Below are 24,344 nucleotides of genomic sequence, written 5' to 3' on the forward strand. Positions count from 1 at the left end.
AAGTGATAGTGTTAGTCGCTCAGTCCTGTCCGACTCTGCGATGCCAGGGACTGAAGCTCACCAGGCTCCTCTGTTCATGAAATTCTCCAGGCAAGAATACTGGACTGAGTAGCCATTCCCTTCTCCAGGGGATCTTCTTGACCCAGGAATCACGTGAGTCCCATGCACTGCACGAGTGTGGTGCCTGGCATGACAGTGTTGCCACAGCAAGGCAAGTGTGGTGTTTGTGCTTATTGCTCAGTCAGGTCTGACTCTTTGCAACCTGAGACTGTAGCCTGCCAGGCTCCTCTGTTCATGGAATTCTCCAGACAAGAATGCTGGAGTAGGTTGCCATTTCCTACTCCTGGAATTATGGTATCTGGCAGGAAACGGAAGACTTGGGAAATTAAATCCTAACGAAAAGGTCTACAGTGAAAACACAACCTCCTTTTCTAACAAATAAAAAGTTTTGAAAAAGGAGAATAAATGGAAACATGACTCATGGTTATGCATACTGGTCTTCCTTCTGGAGCCACAGGCTATGTGATTCTAGCAGCATTTTATGGGACACTTATTCTGCTTTGGAACTTTAATGAGCAACTAGGAACTGCCTAGGGAGAGGAACTGGGAGGGGATGAAAAACTCACGCAAGCAGGCTGTGCGAGGTCCCTGCGGGGCTTGAGTCCCTCTTACCATAGGGGTGCATGTGGTCTCCAGGCATCTGGGGTGGGGTGAGCCCCTGTCGGAAGGGATCTGAGCTGTAGACACTCTGCTCGATGGCCAGGAGCTGCTGTGGGGTGGGCAGAGCCGTGTAGGGGTTCATGATCCCTTCCATGCCAGCGCTCCCGCCACCGTTTGTCTGAGCTGTGGGACAAAGAAGAGGATAAATAATTCTCCACGTGCAGCCCAGTATCTCATGCTGAAGGTGGGGCAGGGCCTCTGAACAAGCTCTGAACTTCACGTGCCCCACTGGCTGGGGACCGCACATGCTGTGTGGCCATGGCGACATCATTTTACTTTCCTCATTTACAGAAGGGAAGGGATGAGGTGACATCAGTGGTTCCCAGTGTGTGCCCTACCATGGGCCAGAAGTGACTATGCTGAAGGATAGAGAAGAGGGATGAGTGTTGTACTTGGAGAGCTTCCTTGAACCATATCATTAAGACAAAGGCAAGACACAGGCTTGGCAGCCAACGGAGTATACACATCCAAAGATCCTTCCAGTGTTACCCCACTAGGATCCTATCAGTCAAGTAGGTTCATCGTATTGATCCAGGGGGCCTTGTGGAGCTGATATGAAGACTCCGTGAGGGGTGTGTGTGTGCTCTGGGTCTGCAACTTGCTCTGCTGTGTACACAATTCCATCAGAAAAGGAGGACTCAGCTCCCCCTTCCACATCCTGCTGTGGTTCTCTGAACATGGCTGCATTAACTCTCAGCCTCTAGTTCCACCTTAAGTCCACCCTAGGAGCTGCCCCTAGAATTCTTCAAAGTTCCAAGCCCTAGGAGTCTGTGTTCTCATAATGCCATGATGCGTTCTCCTCCCTCTGAGCACGCTGGCCTGTATGGAGTCAACTGGCGTGGCTCCTCCTGAAGCCCTGCCCGATCTGTGACCCTCTCTGAGGCCCACCGAGTTGTGTGACAGGACTATCAGACAGCACTACCCTACCCTAGGGACGCCAGCCCGAGGTGCAGAGAGACAGAAAGGCAGGTCTCAGATCTCCAGACAGCACTGTACGTAGAGCTGCGGCAGATTCAGGTCTTCTGACCAGCTTGGCTCCACCCTGCCCAGCTGCCCATGCTCTTGCTTGATTTTTCTACCAGAGCATCTCTCTTGTCATTAAGATACTATTTGGCCTCAAAGGTAAGGAATAGAAAGAACTCTTGAGTGGAAAAATCAAATTTTTGATGGAGCCTAGCCCCACATCAAGCGCAAGGCAAGGTCCATGAAGGTAAGGGGCCAGCCCCTCTGTTTAGGGGCCAGACAACTGACGCCACTTTCCATGTGTGGTCCACAGGGTGGCAGAATGAGAATTTGTTAAAAATGCAGACTCTTCAGGCCCACCAAAATCTCAAGGATCAGAATCTACACCAATACCAGCTGGTTGTGGTGTGCCTTAAAGGGCAAGAATCCCTGCTCCAGGGCGCAAACAGACCACTTGGGAGAGTCTACTGGGCAGCTGAGGCTGGAGCCATGTCCCTTTAAGAATGACACTGTTTTAATGTCGTCATTTGTGCTTTTTTCTTTTATCTTCCTTAAAGGGCCCCACAGCTGGTCCCGTTTCACACACTCCCCAGTCCTCACATCACCCCTATTAAAAAAACAACACATGAAGGTACACGGAGGTAAGGAGAGCTAAGGCAGCGTGACCAAGTGAGCCTTAGAGAGACAGGTTCCAGCCCAATTCCATCCTTCACCTATCTAGGACTGTGGTCCATCTTGCAGAGCCTCTGTTTGTGCATCTGTAAGATGGAAATATTAATAACTCCTCTGCTCACCTTGAGGGTTGGTGGCTATGAGTCAGGTCAGTATGAGTGAGAGCAAAAGTGCTCAACAAAGGAGGGTTTTTTTTTTTCCCACTATCATTATTTTTACTATTTCATATTATTTTGGAAGGGATTGTAAGTCACTGTGGTGTCTTCTATGAAACTGATTTGCCTAGAAGAAGGAGGGCTAGGCTGCACGAGAAACAGGGTGTGTCTTTGACTCTGCAGGTAGGCCCCGACACAGGGCCGGATACCACAGCAGGGTCTGGGCACGGGGACTTCGGACTGGTTAGTGCCACCTGCAATCCACAGTTCTGGGCCTCAGCTGGCGCCTCTGCCCTCTCACAGTTCTCATGGTTTGGTCCTCCCTGGAAGGTCCCTTCTCCCAAATGAGTGTGGACTGGGCTTCAGGGAGCCCAGAGATGTCATTCCAAGGGCAGGGCAGTTGCAGGCCCCTGGCAGGAGAGGCCTGGCTAGGAGGAGGTGCCAGCTTACCGGTACTCAGCCTCTGGGTGTTCTGCTGATCTTGCTGCTGCTGCTGCTGCCGCCGGGCCAGCTTCTTCATCTGGGGAGGAGAGAACTCAGGATTAGAAGTCAGGGGGCCTGCAGCAGGTTCTCACAGCTAGGCCAGGGGGGAATCAGCTCAGGGGGAAAGCAGAGGGACCCCTTCCCTAGCTTTTACTCAGGAGAGAATCCACGTTTCAGGAACCACACCTTGAGCCTAATGCATGGTGGCTGAGGGATTTCTACACCGCAGCCATGGAAAGACAGCTGGCTAGGAAGCCACAGGGCAGCTGCTCTTAGCAGGAACAGGGATGCCCTCTCAACAAATAAAACCTGCTGCTTATGGCGTCACCGTTTAATGTGAGGTGTAAGTGAGGGATGTGCAGTCTGCAGGCCAGCTTAGATGTGCAGTAAGGGCCTGCTGACAGCTGTGATTTGGCATGAGCCAAGAGGCCGTTCCACCCACTGGCCCTTGTGGCAGAGACTCCTATCAGGACATGCATGCCTTTAGGTAAGGAGCTTGTCCCCCAAAGCACACTAACTTCCCAGAAGGAACACATCAACCCAATCTTTCTCAAAGTGTCTTCTGTGGAACATTAGGTTCCATGAGATCCTTGTTGTGTGTGTGGGGGGGAAGGGTGGGGGGGGGCAGGCAACATTAGGTAAACCTTCATTCCCCATGTAAGTGAAGAGAAAAGTAAGCATAAATTTAGGTATGTATTTCAAGAAGTGTTCCTGGGTTTCTCATCCTCTGGAAATTGGGCCTTCAGGTGGGTTTTTTTGAGTGTGTGTGTGTGTGCGTGTGTGTGTGTGCGTGTGTGTGTGTGTGTGTGTGTGTGTGTGTGTATGTAGGGAACATTAGATTTTTAAAAAACTTCTTTATTGCAAGATTTCTCAGAACTTCGAATATGCTCCCTGCTTATGAATACATAGGCTATAGGTTCTCTCAAACCTACTGAACTATGAAATTCTTTCATAGAAAAGGCCATGGACTACACACCAGAAGCCCAGTCTGAGGAATTTAGTTAGGGAAATGGTATCTTAACCAATCACAATTAGCTATTGAGATACGAATCCATCGCCCACTAAAGATTAGAGGTCTAGAGAAATGGGCCACTAACGTGTGTGTGTGTGTGTGTGTGTGTGTGTGTGTGCGTGTGTGTGTGTGTGCTCAGTCATATCCAACCCTTTGCAACACCCTGGACTGTAGCCCAGCAGGCTCCTCTGTCCATGGTGTTTTCCGGGCAAGAGTACTGGAGTGGGTCACCATTTCTCCCTTCAGGGAATCTTCCCAAATCCAGGGATCAAATCCACGTCTCCTGCGTCTCCTGCATTGGCAGGCAGGTTCTTTACCACCGTGCCACCTGGGAAGCCCAACACATGCATGTGTGCAGGTAGGAAGATAAGTAAAGGTCTAAGAGAAATGAGGGACCGTGGCGGGGGTATGCACACCTTGGTAGGATCCAGAGGACAACATGATGATCTAACAGGGACAGGCGGGGCACTAGGAAAGGTGAGTTAGGACATCCATTCCACGTGCCATATAGACCAATCATATGGGTGCTATATTGCTTTCCCTCTGAAATTTCAGAGGAACTCTGGCATCTGGTTAAATGAATAGGAATTAAAGGATCTGCTTTTACCAAGACACAGAAAGGTATTGCTTCATGAAAACGACTGACAGTCATAATCACAAGGAAAATAACAGCACCCCACTAGAACAGATGCCCTTCTGCAAGTATGCTGTGGCTGAAATGACTGCCCATCATAGACTTTCTGAATTGAGAGCACTAGTCTATCCAATGAATTGAAGTTAGAAAATTTGTGGGCAAGTACAACATTCTACTATTATTTCAGGAAACCGGCCATACAGAGACAGAAGTAAGAAGCAGATTACCTTAGCTCTCTGGTTCTGGAACCACACCTGAACCACACGGACGCTCAGCCCTGTCTCTGCAGCCAGGGTCTCCCTCACCTTAAAAATATGTAACATTAGAAATATAGAAATATTGGCATGTCAGAGTAGAAGGCGGAACACTTCCTGTGCAGTACACAGGGAGCCCAAAAGGCCACATCCTACACAGAAGCTGAGGAATATTCAACGCTCAGCGAAATCCCAAATACAGAGCATTGCTTCCCTTCAGTGGAGAGACAGTGCTTCCCCAGGTAAGTGAGGGGAAGAAGCAGCATTCATTCAGGTTTGTATTTTAAGAAGTATTCCTGGGTTTCTCATCCTCTGGAACCTGGGCCTTCAAGTGGTTCTTAGATACTAGCAAAATCTATTTTTGTGTTTCGGCTGTATGCCAAGTATATGCCATAACCTACTTAAGGAGAACTGGGGGTGAAAAATCACTTTGCAAAAGAAAATGGTTCTCACTTGCTCTCTTCTCCTACCTTAATTCACTGACTTAAATGTTTGGTTTTGTCCCTTATAGCTCTAGGTCACTTTGGGTGTCTCAGAACAGCGAGCTCTCAAAAAAGATAAGACAAGAGCCACCTGGTATCTGACAGAACAAGGCAGACCAGGCTGAGGTGGGTACGTGGCCTGGGGCTACGAAGAGACAGGACAATTGAGGTCCCTCTTGTGAAGAGAGGGGTTTAAACGTCTGTCCTCCATACAGGCACATGACGAGGGACGGGCCAGAAGGGAAGAGGGAAGAGGCACAGATCTCCCAAGAGTGGCCCTGAGACCCACTGGCCCCTCTTGGTTAGATTCTGAGGAAATCAGACTTAGGAGCTCCTTGAGTAAACATAGAAAATAGAGCAAGCTGGAAGCCTCGGGAAGTGTTTACCTTTGTCATGCCACTCAGGCTCAAGCTTAGGAGAAACGGGGTGATTAGAGCAGATTTTTAAAGCACATCCTTCTGCTAAACAGCAGTGTACGCAGGGGCCCACAGCCACCTGCAGAAACCCTATCCACCCTTCAGAGGCCCGGCTCAGAAGCCACCTGTCCCACAAAGCCTCGCCTGATTTCCCAGACTCGAGTGGCCGCTCCCTTCTCCCGGCTCCAGGCTGCCCCTCTGTCTTGGCCCTTGTACTTTCTCCCCAGGGTCCCAGTGCACAGCTCCTCCCTACTGGCCCAGGAGACAGGCAGTGGGCACAGGCCACACAGAGGCTGGGGGTCTAGTTCATGCAGAACAAGCAAACCGCCAAGGGAGGTGGGAACTGGCCCTTGTGCAGGCCTACTTTGGGGCTCACTTTCTACCAGCTCTTTCTGCTGGAACTTAGGGGGCAGTGAGGTCAGGGAAAGAAAGCATCCTGCAGTTGAAAGTTCAAAAGTCAGAAGTGGTGGGAGGATGTATTATGGTTCAGCAAATAACCATCCTTCCCACTCCTGGATGGGTATGTGCTTCCCCTGCGCTCACAGTGGGTTTACCCACATGACTTGCTGTGGCCCATGGACTATTACTGGATGTGAAGTGAGTGATCTCCGTGGAGATCCACTGGGCATGCCTTCTGCCATTGTCAGGAGACCCATGTGCTGCTGCTCCTGTGGCATGGACCCTTTAATGACAGACATGCGGGGCAGACCTGACCCTGAACCAGCAGCCAACCCACAGCCTAGCAGTAGGAAATAAAAGTTTGTTGGAGCTGCTAAGATTCTGTTACTGCAGCAAAAACTGATTCCTACACAGAGGGAGAGAGGAAAAACAATGCTAAAAATTTTTTAATGTCTTTCTTCTATGAATTTCAATTCAATTTCAAGAACCTTTCTTTTCTTATCTTTTTTGCATAAAAGACAGTACCTGGTATGGCAGAGTCAATAAATGGTGGGTACTTAATAAGTAAATGCAGCTATTTGTGACAGAGACTACTAATTTTCTCCAAAATGAATTCTCTTTCTTCCTTTTAGCAACTGAATTCCTGTTTTAGGAATTTATATAGATACCCAGGTGGACTCATTTCCCAGGTCCATTTGTAATCACGGGATTAAATTCTAGCCAACAAGTGAGAGTGATGCAAAAAAATCCCAGGGTGTGTATGTCCTTTAAAAAGAAACTGCTTGCCTCCCACCCCCCGCCCTACTCCCTCTTTTTCCACCATGGTAGCTGCAAAAAATGGTGACATCTGGAGCAGTCCCTTAGACTCATGTGATGAGACAGAGTTTCTCGGCCAATCTTGTGTTGCTCACCTCTGGACTATGATGTGAGAGTAACATGAACTCTTATTAAGTCACTGTATTTTTTTTTTCTTTTTTTTTTTTTTTTTTGCGTATTTGTTCACAGCAGCCCTGTCTGTAACAGCCCCAAACTGGAAACAACCCACATACCCATCAACAGGGAAAGGGACAAGCAGCCCACGGTATACCTATGGAAAACCATGCAGCAACAAAAATGGGTGGACAACATGGATGAATGCCAAAATCACCACCTTAAGCAGAACGAACCGGACCAAAAAAAGAACATATGCTACAACCCACTGTATTTTTCTTCTACTGTAACATCTTGACCTATACCCCAAATGGAACTCCTTATTATTCTCCCCATTGCTCTCCATGAAATGAAAGGTAAGAGGAAGTATCCAGTTGGAATGGTCCATGCCGAAAAGCAAAAGGAGATTCCACCACTGCCCCCGCCACAACTACAGGGATCCCTGGAGCCTCCAATGGGGCTCAAGGCCACCCGCCCAGACTGTCTGAACAGCACTCCCCACCCTGATCCCCGCCCCCCAGGTGCCCATCGACTCCCCAGAGGAGTCCAGGTTACACACAGAGGAGAGGGGCCTTATCCCCTTTCTTCCCTTCTTCCCCTCTGTACCTTCCTGCACGGCTTGGAGGATACTTCAAACGAGGCCTTGAATGCTCTCCTCTGTTGGGTTGTCAAGATGGTTCTGGGACGTTTGGGGCGCTTATGGTCCTTGCTGTCCTCAGAGGCTCCTTTCCCTGCCCCGTGGGTTGACTTGCAAAGACTTTCCTCATCATCACTTTTCCCTGAAAGAAGCAGAAGCAATATGTTGAGTCCCTCAAGGCTGCTACCTGGAGTTGTATGTTATTCCATAATAAGACACTCAGGTCCACGTTCTGAGGATGACTTAAGATATGAATGAAACAACCTGTGTGGTATTGATCCCAAAGCCCCCAGGAAGGGGCTAAGGGAAAACTTCTGAAACTTGGAGATAGGAACCAGGAAGTCCACCATCACGGCTCAGAACTTCCTCCCAGGATGTTGTCCCAGCTCCACATTTACCAGCTGTGTGGCCTTGAGCAAGTGACGTAACTCTCTGTGGATCAATTTCCTTCTCTGTAAAATCGGGATAGAGGAGAACACTTCACTGAGGTTATCTGAGGATTAAATGAGGTTACCAAGAAGGCATTCAGAAGGCTGATAAGCATATAATAAATGCCCGGTAAGCACTGGTTATTAGTATACTAATAGTTTGTGTAGTTTTCTTGACCTGGATAAGTTATATATAACTTCTAGATACTAGGACTGAAATACTAGCCACTGCCAGGAGGTAAAAAACAATACTGTTTAAAAGGCTGCAGAAGACCAGCATAAAACTACGTGCAGAGACAGATAAAAGGCAATTAGTCAAAACTGCCTGTCTATAAAATAAATAATTCTCTAGTAAAGTAACTATGTGCTTATTTCAACTTTATCAGCAGTGATCAATACAAGGAGTAACCTGAAGGAAATAAAGCCTCTAGTACATATGACATTCATTCCCAGGCTACCTTTTGCATCCCACAGATTTCACACTTCTGAGAAGATGCTTCCAGGGTCTAGAAAATACCCCTGTGAGAGAGATTCCTTCCTACTTTTGGCTTTAAGCCACAGGCAGTTTTGTGCTCACATTACCCTAGTAAGACCCTCATTTCTCTCTGGGTCCTTACACAGCTCAGCTGCCCTCTTTCCTCCAGGAGAAACCTTTGTCTCAAGAGCTTCCTTGGCTCCAGTCCCCTCATTCTGGTCCCCTTCTGGCCACTTCAAGAAATCTAGGATGAGGGGACCCACTGGGTGTGAGCTCCACATCCTACTACTTCATCCCAACCTCCTCTGCAAAGATGCTTTTTTGCATACCATGTTTGAGTTTAGACTTAGTTTAATCCTACTTTTTGACTCTGCTAGAGCCAAAAAAAAACCTAATTTTTATCTGAAAGACAATGGCTAAGACGCTTTCCTCTATGAACTTTTAGACATACAGTCTGAACGTGAAGGAAGATGAACCTCTGAGTTCCTCGACGGCATGACCCTTGCAATGTAACTGAACAGTCTGACACAGGCAGACCTGGGTCTCCATCCAGCTCTGTCCTCTGATTTTAAGTTCAACCCTGTGTAAGGGAGGCCCTTCACTGAGCCTGCCCTGGAGATAAGAACACCCAAAGCAGCTAACACGGAGGCACAGAGCAGGCTTCTATTAGATGTCATGGGAAGGACATCTTTTCCTCTCTGCCTTACTCCCTGTGAGAGTACAAATGATAAAACCTAAAAGATGGATGAAGGTGAGATTAAAGAAGAATCTTCATGACAAGGATTGGCCACTCTGGCCTCTTCAACACTTTGGCTTCTTTTCCCAGGGGAGAATTCAGCAAGCTGATCTAAGTCAGATGTAAGGGGTTTTAGGATCTTTCTAGAAGGAGGTTTTCAGAATGGCAAGAAGAAAAAAACATGTGAGTACTAAAAGCCTTGGAGAACTAAGAAGATCACACAAGGAGAGAAAAGGTAGGAAAAAGGAGGCCACTGATGGTGCAGATTCATCCTTGCTGGGCCCTACATCCTGCTGCTCGGAGACTCCCCAGACTCAGTCTTTTGTGAAGCCAATAATTCTGAGTGGATTCTTTGGGATCGAAAGATGCTCCCCTGATACTGTTGATGCTTTGGGTACTATTTCTGAGGCAATGTGGCTGACACCCCATGCCAAGCATTGGGCAGCTCTCCTGCAAGGCAGATGACTACAATGTTACTGAGTCTGGAACAAATGAGTGAGCAATCCAAAGCACAGAACTGATTTTAAAATGCAGTTGTATCACCTTCAGAACCTACATGTCTTATACCTGTTTTGTCCATAAAATGGTATTTGCAAATGTCTCACAGAGTCAGTCTGGTTCTTTCACAGTCACATAGCTCGATACAAATGCATACTGATGACTAGGATGATGCAACTACTGAAAATGCAAAATCTAAAATAATGCTAGGTTCCATGATAATGGCTCATAGATGTGGACACCATTCAGAAGAGCATGATGGTACAGTGTCCACAAGCATGGGCTCCGGAGCCATAGGAACTCGGGTTTCAATTCTGGCCTTGTCGGTGATGATGTGTGATTGTCAAGAAATTCCCAAGACTCAATTTTCTTATTGGAGAAGGTGACAGTGTTGTTGGAATTAAATGAGATGATATATGTAAAGGGTTTAGCACTGTCTAAGTATGATAGGTACATAGTAAATCATCATCATCATTTCAAAGGATGTGTTCTTAATCTGAGATCCACGTTTTCTCTTAACAGTTGCATGTTGATGGGAGTCTGAGTTATGGTTTTAAGTGCGAGCATTCACTCCTCTCTCTTTGCAGACATGACCCTAGCTTGCACTGTGAGTTGGTTTTATAGAAAGTGAGTGTGCGAGTGCTTGTGAGGAGGAAAAGAGAGGGAGAGGGCATCAGGGCTGGTTCCAGAAGGAAGATGTGATGAGTGAAGTTTGTTCAGAGCCCCAGCAGTGGTTGGCTGGGGCCCCTGCTGTCTGTGTACTCTGGACTCACCCCTGCTAAGGCACGTGCACATTTCCCAAGATCCCATCATGGAACAGCTAGGAGGAGGGCAAAAAGAACCGTCTGCTAGGGCGGCATCACTAGCAGCTGCTCACTCATTCTCTCTACATCCCTGAGAGGAGAGATGAAAACATTTGTTTTCGGAGGAGGAGGAGAAGGAGGACGGGCAGACGTGGGAGGAGAGGGAGGATGAGATGAAGATCTGAGCCTGGAGTGCCTCTGTCATTTTTGTGGCGCATTTTCTCCCTTTGATTCCTCCTTGTTGCTGTTCAGTCTTTCTCCTCTGTCTCCTAAGGGGCCCCATTTTGCCTTCCAAGAAACATTAGATGCTCTAGAGCAGGCATCTGCAGACTTTTTTGGTCAAAGGCCAGGGAGTAAAATATTTCATTCTTTGCAGGTCTTATAGTCTCTATTGCAACCACTCAGCTCTGCCGTGTAGCATGAATGCAGCACAGACGGGATGAAGAGGCGTGGCTGGGTGCCAATAAAACTATTTCCCAAACAGGCACCCAGCCAGACTTGGCCTGCATGCCATAGTGTGCTGACCCCTGCCCTGGACCGCTCCTGACCTGTTCTCCGTCAAAACGTACATATCCTGTGTGCCAGGCTTTCAGGCTGTGACTCTGGAGCAGGAAGCACTGCCCAACACTGAGGAGTTAGCGACTGCCATAGTCTGATGCGTCCTCTGGCACAGTCAGCAATGTACAGACATGGAACAGGAAATACCTCCAACCAAACACTGACCACTGTGAAATTTCAGGTGTCTTGGCAGATCTGAGCAAGAGAGAGTCTGAAGATGAAAGAATGGAGTGCCTCTGGGCATCTCCAAAAATGCAGACAGATGTCGCGACCCAGCTGCCAGGGGGAATGCAGACCATCGCTGGCTTCAGCCTGCCAGGTGGTGAACATGAGCGCAACAGTGCCCTCTGACTCTTTCGGGGAATTTCCAGGCCACTCCTGGGATGTTAACACAGGCTCCTGCCGCCTCCTCCAGCAGGGGAGGGCTGCCTGCCTCTGATGCCGACTTCTCCATGCAAGTCTGCAGTGCCTCAAATATACACTTAACGATTTGTCCAAGAGAAAGGAAAGTTCTAAATGAGCCAGGAGATTTCTCACTGGGCCAGCAGGAGTACCATAGAGCAGAAGATGAAGAAAAACCTTCTAACAGCAGAGACATCTCGGGAGCGGAGGGAGGGCTGGCCCCTCTGCCTCACCAGAGGCTCCCACACCCAGATGCAGGCCAGAGCGATCCCTCATAATTTAAGCTGACACCCCTCAGCGGAGATGAAAGGAACACCACTTGCTGTCTCCAACAACAAATGTCAGCATCCCTGGAGGCCATTTAGACACAAACGCAGCATAAATCTGACTCCTCGAGGGAAAGTCCAGAGATTAAGTCTCCACGCACAGCCTACCAGGCTGAAATGAATTTGCTTGGCACAAAATTTGCTTGGAGCATGTTTCTCAGGGCCTTTTTTCCTGCTTTCTTGTAAAAAAGAAAATCTGGAATGGCTCAGGGGCTATAGCTTCCCTTTGCCTGGTCCTCCCACTCATTCGTGACATAAGCAATGGCAGATGAAAGATCAGCCGTGGTTTATGGCTCCGAGACAGGCTGTACTACCTGTGGGGCCTCCCAGATTCATTTCAGGTTGTTGGAAAAATCCCAACGGCCCATAAACTGGGCGAGAGATATCAGAGCTTGGCCCAGGAGGCGAGGGTGAGGGAGGGGGGCCAGAGACCCTCAAGAGAGGGAAAGGAGAGGCAGGAACAAGGCTCAGATGCTCCCCCCGTGATGGTCCTCACCCCTGTGATGATCCTCATAAATGTCCTTCAGGCAGGGGAGAAGAGGAAGACTCTGGGACTTGTGGTGGGTGGAGGGGGAGGGAAAGAAACAAGGGAGGAATTTATGAGGACAGAATACATAGGAAACTATTTCAGTCACTGCCCTGTGCTAGAGGATCAGAATTCCACTCTCCCCGAGCGTAGATGCAAGGCAGCATTTCACATTCAAGAGGCAGGAGGTAAAGCTCTCTAGAATAGTGATGTCCCTGTAGCTATAGTTTGAAACTGCCTTATACAGAGTCCTTCAAGGAGGTCTCAGCTCAGACCCAAATCACGTTTCTGTAGATTTGCCTTGGACTTTGCATCAGCATCCACTCAGCATCTATTGTGGGCTCCCGTGTCAGGCACTGCAGAAGGACAATTCTGGGCTACAGAGATGATGGAGATTCGGCTTCTGCTCTTACAGATCCCAGATTAACAGAGGAGAACGATCAAGTGCCAAAATAATAACTCTGCTTACAGGAGCTGGAGGGGGAGGCTGGGAACGCAACAGAATACATACAGGTGTCACTGGAGGTGCAAGTGAATGACAGGCAATGCACAGAAGCTGCCAGGCAGCAAAGGACAGAGAGGGTGTTTTGTGTCAAGAGAGAACGTCAAATAGCAGGGGAGCAAGACCTGGGCCTGGCAAGTGAGGCTCATTGAATATACAGTCCACTTGCACATCACCAGGTACTCAGCCCCGGGGATGACAGAGATCAGAGGCGACCCCTTGCTCTCAAGGAACAGACAGCGAGCATGTGAGAGAGTTAGCATGTGTCAAACAATAAATATAACATAGTATTTGGTTATGAGTTTTAGGCATGGTAAAAAAGACTATCAATAAAAATGGAGGCATATAGAAGGGGAAAGAAGGAAGGGATAAATTAGGAGTTTGGGATTAGCAGATACACTATATATTGATAATACTATATGTATAGTATTATATGGATGTGAGAGTTGGACTGTGAAGAAGGCTGAGCGCTGAAGAATTGAAGCTTTTGAACTGTGGTGTTGGAGAAGACTCTTGAGAGTCCCTTGGACTGCAAGGAGATCCAACCAGTCCATTCTGAAGTAGATCAGCCCTGGGATTTCTTTGGAAGGAATGATGCTAAAGCTGAAACTCCAGTACTTTGGCCACCTCATGTGAAGAGTTGAGTCATTGGAAAAGACTCTGATACTGGGAGGGATTGGGGGCAGGAGGAGGAGGGGACGACAGAGGATGAGATGGCTGGATGGCATCACTGACTCGATGGACGTGAATCTGAGTGAACTCCGGGAGTTGGTGATGGATAGGGAGGCCTGGTGTGCTGCGATTCATGGGGTCGCAAAGAGTCAGACACGACTGAGCGACTGAAATGAACTGAACTGAACTGATATTTATACTATATAGCTCTACACTTTTACCATATATAAAATAAACAACGAGGTCCTACGATATTGCACGGGGAACTATACTCAATATCTTGTAATAAACTATAACGGAAATGAACCTGAAAAAGAATATGTATGTATGTATAGCTAAATCACTGCTGTATGCCTGAGACTGACACAATACTATAAATCAACTATACTTCAATTTTTAAAAATAAAGGCATTGAGGAAGGCGGGTGTCAATGAGCCGGAGGAGCCTAAATGTAAGGGAGGAAGGAGGAGTGGGTCCAGACAGGCACAGGGGAGAGGGCAGGGGCGGGGAAAAGGGCTCAGCCCGAGACTGGAGAAAAGGGGAAAGAATGCGCATGCTGGCCAGTAGGGGGCCCTCAGGGACTCAGAGGGTGTGCACATCTGGGGAAGAACAGCAGGGTGGAGAGGCCTCCTGGAGCTTTCTCCTGGGGCCCAGACGTTCCTGAGCCAATGTCATTAGCAATGATGAGACCTGGGGGGAGTTCCGTGGCTGGAGCTACACGGGAAAAGTGTGGAGCCAGGGTAAGGGCCCCGTGGTCCAGGAAAGCAGACACCAGTGTCTACATGCGGGTGATGCCGCCCGGCCCCCAGGCCCGCTTTGCAGACTGGGCTGAGGAAGCCTCTCAAGTCTCAGCACTGGACAAGGGACCTGAGAAAAGAAGAAAAGGCCCACAGCCCAAGCACCAGTTAGGTGTCAGTGTCCAGGGCAAACATTTCACCTCATCTCCATGGCAACACAGCATGGCAGGCACTGGGAGAACTCCTCTCCTACCTAAGGAATAATCACAGCTTCGGAAAGCGTCAGGAACCTCCCCCAACACACAGGATCCAGGTGGTGGGGCCAGGTTTCACGCCAAGCTTGCCTACTTCCAAGTCCAGGTGAGAAACACTCCCGCAAGGAGCAGAGATTCAGACTTTTTACCCAGAAAATAAGGCATAAACAAATGACAGTCACCTGTGTGGGCCCTGGCCCAGGAGTGGGGGCAGTTTAGGTGCCAGGTCTCCTGTAACCACTGAAAGACCACTCTTTATATCAAAAGAGCAGATGGAGTGGTGGAAGGTAACTCTGGCCATGAACAGGAGACCTGGATTCTAGTTCTGGTTTTGCTACTCAGCTGTGTCTCCTTGAAACAGCCCTTTCCCTTAACTAACACTTGACAGCTTCCCTTTACAATTGCATTATTTCCTTGTTTCTGTTGGAACACTAGGAGGCAGGAATTGTGTTATTATCCGTCCCCCCTTTCTTTTTAAACTACACAGGAGTAAACCAGGCCCCAGGGAGGTGAGCGATTTTTTGCCGAAGGGCACACAGCTGGGATGCTCTGTTTTCCGCTTCCATCTTCCCTCTCCTGCCTCCTCTGCCTCCCAGGGTTGTGATGATCCAAGGATACCTGGGACTTGCAGCACCAGGTAAGGCAGCATCAGTGTTATTAAAGAGTGAGGAGAGAGAAGGGTGACAGATCTTCCACTCTGAGCTCCTGCTGGAAAAGCCATTCTTTTCCGTCCGAAAAGGACAGACCTTATTTTAAATCCTGGTTCCCCTCACTCCACCCCACTCTCCCCAGGCACACCCTGCCACTGCAACCCTCACTCTGGGAGGATCCTCAGTCATGGGGCACCTAGCATTTCAAGATCAGGGCAGACAGGAGCAGAGCTACACTCCTGAGCAGACCACGGATAAGGGGTCCCAAGAAGAACCCCTCTGTTCAGCCATGTCCACTGTGGATGGAGGCTCCTGTGCCAAGCAGAGGGAGAGGGGCACCCAGCTCAGACTTCCAGGTTATTCCCCCAGGAGAGCTCGGTCTCCACTCTGAGAATGCAGGCACCCCCTCCCCCCACCCGAGCCTAGCACCCTCTCCTTTTGCTTTGCTTGGCTGGCTGGTGTTCCTGAAGTTCCCCTTGAGCCTGGGAGGTTTGTCGGGAACAGAGACAGTACTGCTGGACTGGTGGAATTTCCGTGGATGGGCATCAGTTTGGGGTCTTTTCACATTTCAATAGGCTTTCTGCTGACATTTACCCTGCCTCACTCCCTCTCCCTTCTATACAGGCACGCACACTATGTATCTTTTCCTCTCTGAGTTTTCCCACCTCTTTGTCCTCCCCTGAAGACTGGTGATCAATGCAGCTAAATTGGATTATTCCAAAGAGACATGGTGTTCAATCCACTTAAGTCAGTTCCTGAGTTTGGAGCAAACACACTAAAACCTTAATAATATGATGGCTACGTGCAACCCCAACTGATAAGCAGAGGTAAATGTTCAATGGAACTATGCATAGCTTTGTCAGTACTGGAAATCTTGATGATCAGGACATCAGAAAACACCTCTCCACCACCATCACTGTATTCCAATCAAGCATGGATGCATAAACCGTAACTTGTTCTTTTTGATTCAGCCAGACTTAGAGAAGGTCAGGAAGCTCATAACAAGTCAAATCAGATATTTGGGGTTCTGCTCTCAGTCTCAACTGCTGTTTCATCACTAAGTCATCTCTGACTCTGCGACCCCACGGACTGTAGCCCGCCAGGCTCCTCTGTCCATGGAATTTCCCAGGCAAGAATACTGGAGTGGGTTGCCATTTTCTTCTGCAGAGGATATCTTCCTAAATCAGGGTTCAAACCCACATCTCCTGTTGGTAGGCAGATTCTTTACCTACCACTGAGCCACCTGGGAAGTCTCTCAGTCTCAATAAAAGCTCATTTATCCGCTAACCCGATGGCTCACTAGGCAAGGGGTGTGATGTGCATGACACTGTATTTGGTTATATTATTAAGGTTTGAGTGTGTTTGCTCCAAACTCAGGAACTGACTTAAGTGGACTGAACACCATGTCTCTTTGGAATAATCCAATTTAGCTGCATTGATCACCAGTCTTCAGGAGGATAAAATTATCTGGACTGGAAGACAAAGGGTTAATTATCTAAGTTAAAAAGACCCAGACCAACAATCCTCTAGGTGACTGGGGAGCTGGGGTGAATTGGCTAAAACATTCTAAATATTAGGACGAATTCGTTGCGGACTTAATCACAGAGAGAATTTACCTAGAGAGCCACAGCTGATCTGACTGCCTACCCCCTTGGTCTAGATGTTCTGGTTCTGCCAGGCCCTCTGATGGTTTGGAAAGACAAACCAAGCCCAATACCCGGTCAGGCCTGTGCCTTCAGACTCTAGACCATTCTATAAACCACTGATAGACTCAAAAGAAAAGGGCCAAGTGAAGTCAGATACCTAGCCTCCGATATTACATCCACCACTCATCTGCCGTGTGACCTAAGGCAAATGACCTAACTTCTCTGAGCCCCACCTTTCTAATTTGTAAAATCAGGGGAATAAAGAGCTGATAAGCTACCCTGATGGTATTACGAACTCAGCAATAAGAACAGGTAAAAGCACTTTGAAAAAAATTTGTAAATAGCATAAACGTGAGATATTTTAAATATTTTTACTTTATTATGCTTCTTGGGTGTTCATGAACTTATTATATGTTTCCACTGATTAAGAAACTCACAGTTCTCATACGAAATTCCTGTCATTCAACAGCCATACATGAGTGTGCCTACTGTGTACAGGTACTAGACCCAGGGTAAGGAGGAATGGACAACGTCCAGGAAGTCACTGATCTCCTATCTCTAGCGGGAGAAGAGAGAGAAAGAGGAAAGAAGCTACATAATGTAGCTGCTGACATGTTCAATTGTTAAGAATAAAATAAAACAGAGTAATTAGCCAAGGAATGACTGGGGGCAGGGCAAACCCTTCTTTTGTTTCCATAATTCTCCACTAAAAAGATCCAAATTTATCTTGTCCTGAAGCCTCCCCCAGCTCCTTCCCAAGTCAGTTTCATCCCTTTCCCAATGCCCGGAGCACCTCCTTGTCGACCGCCAATGTTTTACTTACTCAAGCGTATTCAAGTTAGAAGACAAGTGTATATGTTGCTCAACATTATTCTCCAACTGTTTAAGCAAAAACAAAATTACAAATGCTCAGATAAAAAAAAAAAAAAAGCTGTACTAGACTAATATAAAAATTTCATTATGGGGGACTTCCCTGGTGACCCAGTGGTTAAGACTCCACGCTTCCACTGCAGGGGGCATGGGTTCGATCCCTGGCTGCGGATCCCACATGCCTTGCAGAAAAGCCAAATAAATAAATAGATGAAATTCCATTATGGGCACTAGAACAGAGTGGTTAAGGGCAGTGCCTTGGCCTCAATACTTTGCTCCATCACTTACTAGCTAGTAGTCTGAGCCAAGACGCCTCTACACTGTTTTGGTTTGTCAAATGGGGTTAATCACACCTACCTAATAGGATAGTTATAATAATTATATGGATAATTTATATACAGTATTTATAGTACTAATGGAGAAGGCAATGGCACCCCACTCCAGTACTTTTGCCTGGAAAATCCCATGGATGGAGAAGCCTGGTAGGCTCCATGGGGTCGCTAGAGTCGGACACGACTGAGAGACTTCACTTTCAGTTTTCACTTCCATGCACTGGAGAAGAAAATGGCAACCCACTCCAGTGTTCTTGCCTGGAGAATCCCAGGGGCAGAGGAGCCTGGTGGGCTGCCATCTCTAGGGTTGCACAGAGTCGGACACAACTGAAGCGACTTAGCAGCAGCAGCATAGTACTAAACTCATGGTGAGAATTTCATAAATTCTAGCTAATTACCATTGTTAGTTAGCAATAATTTTGCATCCCTTCTATAGAGACCAAATCTAAATCATCTTTGTATCCTCCACATATACCACCACATTGAACACTCAGAAGACTAATAATTACTTTTAAGTAGTTTGTATCTAAAGCATACAGAACAAAGTGATGCAATGTATTAACATACACGCTGAGGCCTGTCTTTCCATTTTTCAGAGATTAATTCGCCAGTGTCAACCAACTTCCAGTAGCTATAGAAATTATTATAGAATTACTAGCTACTTCCATACTTGGGCTCAGCTAGGATGAAATACAGAAAGCTGAGTGCCAAAGAATTAATGCTTTCGAACTGTGCTATTGGAGAAGACTCTTGAGAGTCCCTTGGACTGCGAGGAGATCAAACCAGTCCATCCTAAAGGAAATCAGTCCTGAATGGTCATTGGAAGGACTGATGCTGAAGCTGAAACTCCAATATGTTGGCCATCTGATGCAAAGAACTGACTCCTTGGAAAAGACCCTGATGCTGGGCAAGACTGAAGGCAGGAGGAGAAGGGGACGACAGAGGATGAGATGGTTGGATGGCATCACCAATTTGATGGACATGAGTTTGAGCAAGCTCTGGGAGTTGGTAACGGACAGGGAAGCCTGGCGTGCTGCAGTCCATGGGGTCGCAGAGTCAGACATGACTGAGTAACTGAAATGAACTGAACTGTGGATGAAATTCACTTCCCTTAAACCACAATTTGAATTTCTTTTTTGTGCTGACATTCATTCCACTGACAGTCTCATCAGTACCATCCAGTTATGTTTCCATAAAAAGGATAGGAGAGAAAACCATGACAAAGAAAACCCAAAATATAATAATTAAGACTAGAAGAAGGTTGGCATACATACACTGCTATGTATAAGATGCTTAATAAAAACATAATTTTACCTGTACCAAGTCCTGTACCCAAGGTTTACTCTCACAGTTTTATACAAGATGGCAGAGTGGAAGGACGAGCACTCATCTTCTCTTGTGAGAACTCCAAAATTGCAACTAACTCACCACTGAACAACCATTGACAGGAGAATGTTGGATTCCACCACAAGAGATACCCCACATCCAAGGGCAAAGGAGAAGCCCCAACTAGGTGGTGAAAGTGAAAGAAAGTGAAAGGGAAGTCGCTCAGTCGTGTCCGACTCTGTGACCCCATGGACTGCAGCCCACCAGGCTCCTCCCTCCACGGGATTCTCCAGGCAAGAGTACTGGAGTGGGTTGCCATTTCTTTCTCCAGGGGATCTTCCCGACCCAGGGATCGCACCCGGGTCTCCCGCATTCCAGGCAGACGCTTTATGAGCCACCGGGGTGTTAGGAGGGGCAAAATCGACAGTAGCCTGCCATGGGGTCAGGGGCACAGAATCCACCCATCGGGCATAAGGCCTTTGAAAGGAGGTCACCATAACCTCTACCATAGTTTGGCCACAGGCCAAACTACAGGAAGGGAACACAGCCCCACCCAACAACAGAAAACTGGATTAAAGATTTACTGACTAGAGCCCTTTCACAGCATCATCTTTCAGGATTTGAAATAGCTCAACTGGAATTTCATCACCTCCACTAGCTTTGTTCATAGTGATGCTTCCTAAGGCCTGCTTGACTTCACATTCCAGGATGTCTGGCTCTAGGTGAGTGATCACACCATCATGATTATCTGGGTCGTGAAGACCTTTTTTGTACAGTTCTGTGTATTCTTGCCACCTCTTCTTAATATCTTCTGCTTCTGTTAGGTTCATACCTTTTCTGTCCTTATTGTGCCCATTGTTGCATGAAAAGTTCCCTCGGTATCTCTAATTTTCTTGATGAAATCTCTAGTCTTTCCCGTTCTAATGTTTGCCTCTATTTCTTTGCACCGATCACTGAGGAAGGCTTTCTTATATCTCCTTGCTATTTTTTGAAACTCTGCATTCAAATGGATATATTTTTTCTTTTCTCCTTTGCCTTTTGCTTCTCTTCTTTTCATAGCTATTTGTAAGGCCTCCTCAAACAACCATTTTGCCTTTTTGCATTTCTTTTTCTTGGTGATGGTCTTGATCACTGCCTCCCGTACAGTGTCAAAAACCTCCGTCCATAGTTCTTCAGGCACTCTATCAGATCTAATTGCCTGAATCTATTTGTCACTTCCACTGTATAATCATAAGGGATTTGATTTAGGTCATACTTAAATGGTCCAGTGATTTTCCCCTGCTTTCTTCAATTTAAGTCTGAATTTGACAATAAGGCGTTCATGATCTGAGCCACAGTCAGCTCCCACTCTTGTTTCGGCTGACTGTATAGAGCTTCTCCATCTTCAGCTACAAAGAAAATAATCAATCTGATTTTGGTATTGACCATATGGTCAATGTCCATGTGTAGAGTCTTCTCTTGTGTTGTTGGAAGAGGGTGTTTGCTGTGACCAGTGCTTTCTCTTGGCAAAACTCTGTTAGCCTTTGCCCTGCTTCATTCTGTACTCCAAGGGCAAATTTGCCGTTTACTGCAGGTGACTCTTGACTCCCTACTTTTGCATTCCAGTCCCCTATAATGAAAAGGACATTTTTTTTGGTGTTAGTTTTAGAAGGTCTCATAGGTACTCTTGCCTGGAAAATCCCATGGACAGAGGAGCCTGGATGGCTGCAGTCCATGGGGTCACTGAGTGTCAGACACTACTGAGCGACTTCACTTTCACTTTTCACTTTCATGCATTGGAGAAGGAAATGGCAACTCACTCCAGTGTTCTTGCCTGGAGAATCCCAGGGATGGGGGAGCCTGGTGGGCTGCCATCTATGGGGTTGCACAGAGTTGGACACGACTGAAGTGACTTAGCGTCGGTCTTCATAAAACCATTCAACTTCAGATTCTCCAGCTTCTACTGGTCAGTGTATTGACTTGGATTACTGTGATACTGAATGGTTTGCCTTGGAAATGAACAGAGATCATTCTGTCATTTTTGAGATTGCATCCAAGTACTGCATTTCAGACTCTTTTTTTGACTATGAGGGCTACTCCATTTCTTCTAAGGGATTCTTGCCAACAGTAGTTGGCATAATTGTCATTTGAGTTAAATTCACCCATTCCAGTCCATTTTAGTTCTCTGATGCCTAAAATGTTGATGTTCACTCTTGCCATCTCTTGTTGGACCACTTCCAACTTGCCTTGATTTCATGGACCTAGGATGGATTCTAGGTTCTTATGCAGTATCGCTCTTCATAGCATCGGACTTTACTTCCAGCACCAGTCACATCCACAACTGGGTGTTGTTTTTGCTTTGGTTCTGCCTCTTCATTCCTTCTGAGTTATTTCTCCACTGATCTCCAGTGGCATATTGGGCACCTACCAACCTGGGGAGCTCATCTTTCAGTGTCCTATCACTTCATGGCAAATAAATGGGGAAACAGAGGAAACAGTAACAGACTTTATTTTGGGGGGCTCCAAAATCATTCCCAGAGAAGGCAATGGCACCCCACTCCAGTACTCTTGCCTGGAAAATCCCGTGGATGGTCGCTAGGAGTCAGACACGACTGAGCGACTTCACTTTCACTTTTCACTTTCATGCATTGGAGAAGGAAATGGCAACCCACTCCAGTATTCTTGCCTGGAGAATCCCAGGGATGGGGGAGCCTGGTGGGCTGCCGTCTATGGGGTCACAAAGAGTCAGACATAATTGAAGCGACTTAGCAGCAGGAGCAGCAGCAAACTCATTCCAGATGGTGACTGCAGCCATGAAATTAAAAGACGCTTGCTCCTTGGGAGAAAAGTTATGACCAACCTAGATAGCATATTAAAAAGCAGAGACACTATTTTGCCAACAAAGATCCATCTAGTCAAAGCTATGGTTTTTCCAGTAGTCATGTACGGATATGAGAGTTGTACTATAAAGAAAGCTGAGAGCCAAAGAACTGATGCTTTTGAACTGTGGTGGTGGAGAAGACTCTTGAGAGTCCCTTGGACAGCAGGGAGATCCAACCAGTCCATCCTAAAGGAAATCAGCCCTGAATGTTCATTGGAAGGACTGATGGTGAAGCTGAAACTCCAATACTTTGGCCACCTGATGGGAAGAGCCGACTCATTTGAAAAGACCCTGATGCTGGGAAAGATTGAAGGCGGGAGGAGAAGGGGATAACAGAGTATGAGATGGTTGGATGGCATCACTGACTTAATGGACATGAGTCTGAGTAAACTCCGGGGGGTTGGTGATGGTCAGGGAGGCCTGGCATTCTGCAGTCTATGGGGTTGCAAAGAGTCGGACATGACTGAGTGACTGAACTGAACTGAATTGAGCACAGCCTTGACCATCAGAGCAAAACCCAGATTCTCCTACAGCCAGTCCCTCCCATCAGGAAGCTTCCATAACACTCTTATCCTTATCCATCAGAGGGCAGACAGAATGGAAACCACAATTACAGAAAACTAACCAAACTGATCACTTGCGTCACAGCCTTATCTAACTCAATAAAACTATGAGCCATGGCCGTGTAGGGCCACCCAAGACAGATGGGTCATGGGTGAGATGGGAGAGGTCTGGGTCATGGGAGAGGTCTGACAGAACGTGGTCCACTGGAGAAGGGAATAGCAAACCACTTCAGTATTCTTCCCTTGAGAACCCATGAACAATATGAAAAGGCAACCAGAAATGTCACTGAAAGATGAACTACCCAGGTCGGTAGGTGCCCAATATGCTACTGGAGAAGCGTGGAGAAATAGCTCCAGAAAGAATGAAGAGGCGGAACCAAAGCAAAAACAAAGCCCAGTTGTAGATGTGGCTGGTGATGGAAGTAAAGTCTGACACTGTAAAGAACAGTATTGCATAGGAACCTGGAATGTTAGGTCCATGAGTCAAAGTAAGCTGGAAGCAGTCAAACAGGAGATGGCAAGAGTGAACACTGACATTTCAGGAATCACTGAACTAAAATGGATGGGAATGGGTGAATTTAACTCAAATGACCATTACATCTACTACTGTGGGCAAGAATCCTTTACAAGAAATGGAGTAGTCCTCACAGTAAAAAAAAACAAAAACAAAAACAAAATGCTGTACTTGGGTGCAATCTCAAAAATAACAGAATTATCAATGTTCGTATCCAAGACAAACCATTCAATATCACAGTAATCCAAGTCTATGCCCCAATCACTAATACCAAAGAAGTTGAAGTTGAATGGTTCTATGAAAACTTACAAGACCTTTCCAGAACTAACACCAAAAAGAAGATGTCCTTTTCATCACAGGGGACTGGAATGCAAAAGTAGAAAGTCAAGAGATGCCTGGAGTAGTGGGCAAGTTTGGCGTTGGAGAACAAAATGAAGCAGGGCAAAGACTAACAGAGTTTTGCCAAGAGAATGCACTGGTCATAGCAAACATTCTCTTCCAACAACACAAGAGAGGACTCTACACATGAACATCACCCAGTGGTCGGTACTGATTGATTATTGTTTTTGCAGCCAAAGATGGAGAAGCTTTATACAGTCAGAAACAACAAGACTAGGGACTGACTGTGGCTCAGATCATGAACTCCTTATTGCCCAATTCAGACTTAAATTGAATAAGTAGGGAAAACCACTAGAACATTCAAGTATGACCTAAATCAATCCCTTACCATTATACAGTGGAAGTGACAAATAGATTCAAGGGATTAGATCTGATAGACAGAGAGTCTGAAGAAGTATGGACAGTGGTCCGTGATACTGTACAGGAGGCAGTGCTCTAGATTCAAGAGATTAGATCTGATAGAGAGTCTGAAGAAGTATGGACAGTGGTCCATGACATTGCACAGGAGGC

At 47.0% G+C, this 24,344-nt stretch overlaps 1 protein-coding gene across 1 annotated transcript in view; it reads right to left on the reverse strand.

The window, feature by feature from the left end:
* The window catches only part of LMX1A (LIM homeobox transcription factor 1 alpha), a 167,604-nt gene continuing 143,631 nt past the window's right edge, over positions 372-24,344 (reverse strand). The window contains exons 5-8 of the mRNA XM_018046548.1: positions 7,727-7,899; positions 4,867-4,944; positions 2,961-3,030; positions 372-843 (exon numbers count right to left, since the gene is read on the reverse strand). Coding sequence (XP_017902037.1) covers positions 623-843; positions 2,961-3,030; positions 4,867-4,944; positions 7,727-7,899 — 542 coding nt within the window. The 3' untranslated portion in view covers positions 372-622. The remainder of the gene's footprint in view (positions 844-2,960; positions 3,031-4,866; positions 4,945-7,726; positions 7,900-24,344) is intronic.

This window comes from Capra hircus, chromosome 3 (genome assembly GCF_001704415.2).
Source record: "Capra hircus breed San Clemente chromosome 3, ASM170441v1, whole genome shotgun sequence".
Lineage (NCBI taxonomy): Eukaryota > Metazoa > Chordata > Mammalia > Artiodactyla > Bovidae > Capra > Capra hircus.